General features: G+C 38.6%; 1 protein-coding gene across 1 annotated transcript in view; it reads right to left on the reverse strand.

The window, feature by feature from the left end:
- Positions 1 to 9279, reverse strand: part of Ino80 (INO80 complex ATPase subunit) — a 97504-nt gene that overhangs the window by 70845 nt on the left and 17380 nt on the right. The window contains exons 3-8 of the mRNA XM_021192643.2: positions 8788 to 8957; positions 8590 to 8657; positions 6460 to 6621; positions 3774 to 3894; positions 2296 to 2510; positions 283 to 336 (exon numbers count right to left, since the gene is read on the reverse strand). Of these exons, the coding sequence (XP_021048302.1) occupies positions 283 to 336; positions 2296 to 2510; positions 3774 to 3894; positions 6460 to 6621; positions 8590 to 8657; positions 8788 to 8957 (790 nt within the window). The remainder of the gene's footprint in view (positions 1 to 282; positions 337 to 2295; positions 2511 to 3773; positions 3895 to 6459; positions 6622 to 8589; positions 8658 to 8787; positions 8958 to 9279) is intronic.

Genomic DNA, 9279 nt, shown 5'->3' on the forward strand with positions numbered 1-9279 from the left:
AGTGCTGGGATTAAAGGCGTGCGCCACCACGCCCGGCTTTGACCCCCATCACTTCTTAAGTGGAAAAACTGAGCACGGATCTTAAAGAACCAGAGATTAATTTGACACAGAAAGTTCAAAATATGAGAAATATGAAGAACAATTTTACTTATTAAACAGAATGAGACTACCTAGATGGTTCTTTATATATTCTCCAATTTAGATCACAACATAAGAGGGCAGTGAGAATAAGCCTAGAGAACACACAATAGACAAAATAGAAAACGGAAAAAATGTTGTTACCTTTCGGCTATTCGTAAGAAATAAGTTTCGAGCTGAAGACTTCTGCTTGTTGGCCTAAAACATTTGATAGTAATATTTAAGACTCATTTCTAAGTAAGATTTCATAGCCTTTATTTAATTCCTTAAGGACTGAAAAATGTCAAGTACATACAAAACAAATTACTTTTAAAACATTGTCTGGCATACCATAAAACTACTAAAATACCAGGAACAAGAAGCTACTGTTGAAGGAGCCATTAATCTTATTTTTAGTTTTACTTGCATGAGTATGGTATCTACATGTATGTGTGTTTAAATGTATGAGCACATGTCTGCACATGTGTGTAGAGGTTAGCATTAGACATTGGGGACTTTGCTCTATCACTTTGCTACTTATTTTTTGAGACAGGGTCTCAATAATCCTGCAACTCAGATTCAGGGAGACTGAGTGGCCAACAAGCTACACAGATCTTCCTCTCTCAGCCTCCCACGTACCAGATTTATAGGCACATACCACAATGCTTGGCTTTTTACATGGGTGCTAGGGACTAGATCTCAGATTCTTATACTATTACAGGAAGCAATCTACAAACAGCACCATGTTTCTGGCTCTTTAAATAATCTGTGTACTTGGGCTGGTGAGATGGCTCAGCAGGTAAGAGCACCTGGCTCTTCCAAAGGTGCAGAGTTCAAATCCCAACAACCACATGGTGGCTCACAACTATCCTTAACGAGATCTGATTCCTTCTTCTGGGGTGTCTAAGGACAGCTACAGTGTACTTACATATAATAAATAAATAAATCTTTAAAAAAAACTATCTGTGTACGTCTAGAAAGAATCGATAAGGTTCGAATGGACTAGGATACTATCACCTGATTCATGCATGCTGCCTTCCTGTGTCAATGTGCAAAGCTGAGGCAGTAGGACACCCAGATATAAGAATCACTACAAGAAACATAAGCTTCTTTCCAGTTTAGTATACTAGCTCTACCTCCAACAAGAACAAACTACTGCCACTATTGCTCAGATTTTGACCATCACATCACCCAAGCCTCATCTTCAATAAAAAATTCTAAGGCAAACCTAACATAAGGTGACCTAGCAGCTCCTAACTCAGGCTGAGTTGTCCTCTTCCTTTTAAAAGTAACAAACTGTCTATGAAGAGCCCTGACTAGCACTGAGTGTGGTGGCACCTGCTTTTCATCTCATCACTCACGAGGAAGAGGCAAAAAAGTTCCAGGCCAGCAAGACTGTAAAATGAAACCATGCCTCAAATTAAATAGTCACTCCACTCAGGAAAAGACGAAAGAGGCAGCACTCCACTCTGCCTACTGAATCTCTCCCTCATGCTATAGTAAGGGATTTGGAGTTTCAGGATCTTGAGAAGGTCTTGAAAGCAATTCTAAAGTGATCCCACCTCAGGTTTGTTTGTTTTGTTTTGTTTTCAGCCTTTTCTCAGTAATTTCCTCTTACTAATTCATGTGTTAAATTTTCTCCTCAACAACAATTTCAGTTGTTTTACTGAAAAATCATTTTTCATTAAAGAGCATCATCTGAAACGTCCTCAGACACTGAGGCATACATATTTTTTTCCCTTAACGCTCCAACTAAGAACAGATCATACATAGATCAAACTGAGGACACCAGACTTGCTGGGGAGTTCTACCAACTCTACGGTCCTGTAGAGTTCATTTGGTCTTTAGTTTTATATAATACATTGTTTTCTTTTATTACATACTCTGAGTATAAAAATCATGGAGACACGCACTTGGCCTCTACCTCTAAAAGCTGACTGTGTTACATAATAGGTAAATACATGTTTGATTTGTTTCTACGGCATCTGGCCTTCCTCTTCTCATCTCTAATATCCCTATTCATCCTCATGCTGGTTAGTGTTAATGGCTTGGCTGTAAGAGACATCACAACATCACTGAATGTCTACAAGTTGGTCCTGTCCCATTCCTGCTACCTCGTTCCCATCTCTCCCTTCCCCTCCCTCCCTCCCTCCTTCCCTCACCCACTTATCCACTCACCTTTGGTAGTTCCTTTTTCACAATGCTCAGCCACACTTTCCTGCGGCGGGCATTAAGCTGCTCAATGGATAAGTGTTTCTTCTTGGTGCCAGGGGGAGGTGCATCATGAGAAAACTTAGCAAAGACTTTGGTCTGGTGATGGTGGTGACGTGGAGATTCTTCAGAGGAAAACTCTTCATCGCGTCTTCTTTTTTTCTTCACTTTTTTCAACTTGGCTGCAAAGGAAAGAGATACTTACAAGGCTGGACAGAACGAGCGAGCATCCTCATCATTCGAGGACATATCCAGGAGCTCTGTTCACTCTACTAGAGGCAGGCAGAGCTTCCTCCTTCTATCAGGCCAATGAGCAGTCCAAGAGGAGGCTCTCACTAACTCAAAGAGAGCACTGGACATTGACGTGCCTTTTGTTGACATGAAAAACTGAAACTAAAACCGAAAAATCAAATGATTTGAACTCAGCACTGTAGAATTGTTTATAAAGCAGAATCACTGGCCTCAAGTGACAGTTACAGGATGGAAACCTACTTCCACTTGGTGGAAATGCAAGGCAACTAAAGAAAATAAAAGGAAAAAAAATGCATCAATTGGTAGGTCAATAAAATTTGGGGGGGGGGGGGGCTGGTGAGATGGCTCAGCGGGTAAGAGCACCGACTGCTCTTCCAAAGGTCCCGAGTTCAAATCCCAGCAACCATATGGTGGCTCACAACCATCTGTAACAAGATCTGATGCCCTCTTCTGGAGTGTCCGAAGTCAGCTACAGTGTACTTACATATAATAAATGAATCTTTAAAAAAAAAATAAAAATAAAAATAAAAATAAAATTTTTGAGAAAAAAAACCAAATGGTACAAATAATTTACATTGAGAGAGAGACTGGAAGATAAGAATAGGAGGGTATGGAGAAAGAAAGGAAGGCTAGAAAAGATGCTTTTTGAGCAGAATTCATATCTTCAGGGAAACAAGATCTGCCTTGCACAGATACCTTAAAACTCTGGTCCCATGTTTTTCCTGGCTCATCAGGAGTGACTTAACCAACTGCTTCTCGTCTCAGAATACTCTCAACAATGGCAGAGTGTACAAGATCAAAGGAAGAAAACTATTTTTGCCTAAACCTTCGTGTAGCAAGCTACAGCTGTAGTTTTCTTTGTTTCTTGGGTTAGAAGAGAAGGAGGAGGCTGTAAGACAAGGTCTCAGGCAACCCAAGGTGGACTCAACCTCTATGTAGCCAACAAGAACTTTGCCCAACAGAGTCCTACTTGTACCTACCAAGTGCTAGGATCACAGTCCATGTACTTGCAACCTATAGTTTGTTAAGTCTATCTATGTCTATAAAAGACCACACCACAAAGGTAAAATAAGGTCAATAATGTCAGTAATTAGAAAAAAAGACTATAGTTTTACAGATAAAAGTAATTTTCTACTAAAAGTCAAAATGAACCACACACAATTCTGAAATTAAGAAAGAATAAATATACTTACCTTTAAGCTTCTTGTCTTCCTTGAATTTCTTCTTTTTGGGTCCAAGCAAGTGACGCTGTTGCTCATAGAAAGGGTCGTATGTAGAGAGCAGGCCTGCACTGTAGTACTGGTACTGCTGCAACTGAAGCAGGCAAACACTGTGATGGGTCTGCCTGCGTTCCACAACACAGCCTTGAAGTCATCTTAACTTAAAAAAAGCTAAGCTAGAGAAAACCATAGCTCCAAAATAGTTTCCCAGAGACCAATAAGTAATTAGTACATCAAAGATAATTTCTTTAACTCAGAAGCAAAACAGGCTCAACTGCTATGCACAAGACAGACTCCTGGAAAGAACTTTGGAAGGAAATCCTTCAGAATCTGACCTTCTATCACGTCTTTTCTTTTCTACATTCTTCAACAGAAGTCCATGTATCCCAGGCTGACTTGAACTCCTGATACTTCTGCTTCCACACTCCAAATACTAGAAATGCAAATATGTACCACTACACACAGCAGATACACATTTGGTATGAAATTAATTTCTTACAAAAAGATTTCCCTGGTAAACTGGTAATTTCAACATTCGGGAAGTAGAGGCAAGGAATTCTAGGCCAGCATGAGCTAAATAAGGCCTTATCATAAATAAAACAGAAAACAAAGCAAAAACACAGTAACAAGAGGGAAAGAGTTGTTTCTCTTAAGAAATTCATCAAAGACTGGAAAGATATCAGCAGGTAAAGGCATTTGCCACCAACCCTGAAAGCCCAAGCTTACCCCTGGAATGCACAGGGTGAGAGACCCTTGAATGCTGTCCTCTGACATCCACTACATCCATGAATGTACTGTGGCAGACACATGCCCACACAAACTAAGTAAGTACATGTAAAAACAAGCGCAGCAGGAATTTACCATTAGAAAATAGGCCATATCTCCACCCCGATAGATCTTCAGGGTTATTAGGTTCCTGACGTTAGCTACCCTGGCTTTTACTCTTTGATTTGTTTCAAATGTTTTTCTTGTTTTGTTTTGAACTGTTTTAGTTTATGGCGACAAGGTACTATTATGTAGCCTTGGCTGGACTGAAACTCACTATGTAGACTTAATGGCCTCACACATGCAAATGGCTCTCCCACTATCCCCAGGCAGATGCCACCATATCCTGGGCCTTCCAACAGTTTCCAACCAGTCATCTCAGTATTTTTACCTATCAAGTCAGCCCTTCTCTCACCAAGAGTTTATTATTAAGGATAGCACCTATTATTTTACAATTAATCTTTTAAAAATCTCTTTTTTTCCCATCCATCTAAGAGTAAATCTGTTAAAACATTTCATTTCAGCTGACTCTCAAATCCACAGTACTTTTATTTCCCATGTAAAATGAAATCTGTTGGATCATTTTCTGAGATTATACATGGAGCAACATGGAAGACTGATATAAAGCTCTCTGGTAAGCATCAAAATTAAGTGAGCAGGCACCAAGCTGTATACTTAAAGTCCCATCATGCCTGTAATCCCAACACATAAGACTGAGGCAGACTGACTGCCATTAATTCAAGGCCCACCTGGGCTACAGAGTGAGACCTGTCTCAGAAAAAGAAAAATAAACGGGTAAATATACAGAATACCATGTGCCTTGCTTGGCATCAGGTTTCAAGAACTTTGTGAGAATCAAAACTGTTAAGATATTCCACTGATTTGTACATTTATATGTATTACTCAAGGTTCTTTGAACTAACTTTCAACCTTAATAATGTTAAAAAAACTGTTAGCTCATTATATACAAAAGGCTATATTTCTAGCAAAAATAATGTTTTGGTAACAAGTGGTCAAATGGTTATCATTAAACCAATCAACATTGGAATACTGGTCTATGAAGAAAATTTTTCCCAAACTGAAATCTTCAACAAGTAATTATATTGGTAAAGATATCCTTGCAGCCTCACAAAGTTATCACATGACCCAGCAACTGCCCTGCTAAGTATACAACCAGAAGAAATGAAAACATACACACACACAGAAACCTATACAAATCTCAATAGTAGCATACAAAAGCACACAAAGTGGGAGAAATCAGCTCATCAACTGAAAAACAAAAACACACTGTTCTATAAATAAAAACTATTTGACAATAAAAATGAATGAAGTAATAATACACAGAACATGAACAAACCTTGTGAATGTTATACCAAGTGAGAGAAACATGTTATCTGATTCCATTTATATGAATGTCCATAATGAATACATCTACAAGAAACGCACATGCATGAGGCCCTGGATTCAATCTCTAACACCATCCAAAACCAAACAACAACCAGAGCTGCACGGAGGGGCACACTTGGACGATGGAGATGGGAGAACGCGGAGTTCACGGTCACCCTACTATACAAGACCAAGTCTCAAATAAATACATAAAATAAAAGTAAGTATCAAAAAAGAAGGTAAACTGGTGGGTGCCTGGCACAAAGGAGAACAGAATGAGGCAGAAGCCATGGTGTAAAGGCTTCTTACTGAAGTGAGTAAAGTGTTCTAGAACTGTGACAGTGATGACGAAAACACACATGACAAATAAACTCAGAAACCATTCAGTTACCTACTTCCAAAAGCTAGATTTATGTTATGTGAATCCTATCACAATAAAGCTCTTAACATTTATTATTTCATATAAGTTAAAATAGTGTGGTTGTGAGTGTTCTCTTGAAACTCTCACCTCCTTATCTTTACTATATTTATTTTGGTGAAGTTTCCTATATTTGTGTAATCGAAGCATGTTGTGAAGTTCTTCTCTGCTGAGACTGAGTTCTTCTTCATCGTCATCATTGTCTTCACTCTGAGAATCTGCCTCACTGGACTCATCACTTAAAAGAATGCTCTAGAAAAGGGGTGAAAATGGAATATAACTTTTGCTGTGAAGCAATTTCTTTTACAATCCAATTATTTTTTCCCAGATGCTACAATAATGGCCAAAACAGTCAGAGTATAGTCACTTCTGATTCTTACACTAAACTTTATTAATTTAACTAAAGAACCCTAAATGTTAAATATATGTTTTAAGGCAAACAAAAAAATTAGAGTATATCAATAAGGAAAAAGAATATAGCATATAAGGGAACAAGGACAAAACAAGGTGTGATGGCTAAAGGGGGAGAAAAAAACTCAAATATCCAGTAGTTCATGAATGGATAAATAAAATGCAGTACATTCAGATGACTAGCCCCAAGAAGAAATGAAGTACTAATATATACCACACCATAATAAACCTCAAAGCAGTATACCAAGTGAGAAAGCCAGCCCACATACTATGATTTAATTTATAGGAAATGTCCAGAATGGGCAAATTAATAGAGAGGAAATATATTAGTAGCCAGCAGGGACTGAAGGGCTCTCATGATAGGAGTGGCTGCTAATGAGCACAGGGCTTCTATATGAAATGATGAAATGTTCTGAAATTAGATAACAGTAATTCCCAGAAGTCTATGAACATATTAAAAGCTACCAAGTTATACAGTTTGAAAGCTTACATTTTATGGTCAGTGACTTATATCCCGATTTTTTCCCCTCTGAAACAGGGTTTCTCCCGTGTAGCCCTGGCTGTCCTGGAATTCACTCTGTAGACCAGGCTGGCCTTGAACTCACAGAGATCCTCCTGCCTCTGCCTCCCCAATGCTGGGAGTAAAGGTGTGTGCCACCACTACCTGACTACATCTCAATTTTTATTTTTATTTTTAGATGTACTTATTTTATAAGTATTTGGTTTGCCTGCATGCAGTTATATGAACTTTGTGCATGTTCGGTACCTGCAGAGGTCAGAAAGTATCAGACTCCCTGTGAGACACCATGTATGTGCTGGGACAGAACCCAGGTCCTCAGCAAAAGCAACTAGTGTTCTGAACCACCTCACACATGTTTTTAAAATGTGACAACTAAGTATAAAGGTTTCTGTAGTTCTAATTTCCTAAAATCTTTTGGAAAGAAAGCAAGTTAGACTTTAAACCCATGAGTCTCAAGGACATGCTAGTAATAGTAATGGTTTATATTATAGCAAAAGTAAGAAGTTGTAAGTCATTAGTTTTTTTTTATTTAAATGTTTTCACATGCTTAGTAAAAAAAAAGCTTTTTAATAGAAGAAATATCACCCTCTATTTAGTTTGACACAGTAACAGTATAAATATAAATACTACGCCACTCTACCTGCATGACTATGACCTAACATTGGGATACACAACAGAAGACAGGCCTAACAGTGTCAAGTTCTAAGCTTACCTCTACCACCCAGTCACTGTGCATCAGTCACGCTAGCCTCTCCGCCCCAACACATACCCCACGCTGCTGCTTTTCAAATGACTCGTGTATATGCTCTTACCCTTGACATCCACATGGCTCACTCTCATCATCCAGAAAACGGTAGAAATACTATCTTGAAGCTGTATTTACTTGTTTACACTCTTACTCACCACCTCCCTCATTTACAACATAAATGATACAGAGCAGCCTTGTCTACCTACAATAATAGTACATGGCAAATGGATGCATTCTGAGCATTTGTTGAATGAAGTACTCAAAAACTCATGAAAAACTAAATTAACATTCCTGATTGCAAGATAAGCCAATGAAGGAAGGATCTTATCTGATCCATTTCTCTCCTCTTTTCTCAGTGTCTCATATTTAATAAAAAGCCTACTAAAAAATTACTTTGTTGAGCTTTCTTCATAAAACAAACCCCAGTATAAAATAACTTTGTCTAGAAAACTGTCAATATTCCAGAATGTTCTGATAATTTCCCTCTAACTGTAATCTTAGTAGGTTATTTGGACTGGAAATGTTCTGTCTTATCTCTTACCTTTAGCCACTTTCTGCTTTTCTTCAACTTAGAGAAGTTATATAAATTCCCCTTGTCAGATTTTGATTCTGGATAAAGAAACATAAAGAGTAAAAAAAAAAAAACAAAAAACAAAAAATAAAAAAAAATAAAAAAAAAAGAAACGCTGACTGCCCCCAAGAGAACTGCAGCTGCAGAGGGCTCCCACTCCACACTGACCTGACTGCAGAACTCCGTTCAGTGAATACGGGTTCAACAACCCAGAACTGCCTGCTCCAGAGGTTTCGCCAAGCAAGGAATTTGGAGGCTCTTCTTTTACTTGTATTAAGGGATCCCCAGACTCAGGCAATAAGGGATTATTGTCATCCAGTCCATCTTCACTGTCGTCACTATAAATGGAAGAACAGTAAGTCCATAATTAAAGGTTATCCAAGAAAACACATTTTGAGCCGAGTGTGATGGCATATGCCTATAAACCTGGTGGAGACAGGAGAATTATGTACATATATGTGTGTACATAATCTAAGGGGTCAGGCAAGATGGCACACATACCTTTAAACCTTTACAGCCAGTGCTCCAGGAGTAGAGGCAGGAGATCTGTGAGTTCTAGGCCAGTCTAGGCTATATATTGAGACCATATCTCAAAAGAAACAAAGAGAGAGAGAGAGAGAGAGAGAGAGAGAGAGAGAGAGAGAGAGAGAGAGAGAGAGA

This window comes from Mus pahari, chromosome 3 (genome assembly GCF_900095145.1).
Source record: "Mus pahari chromosome 3, PAHARI_EIJ_v1.1, whole genome shotgun sequence".
In the NCBI taxonomy this organism is placed as follows: Eukaryota; Metazoa; Chordata; class Mammalia; order Rodentia; family Muridae; genus Mus; species Mus pahari.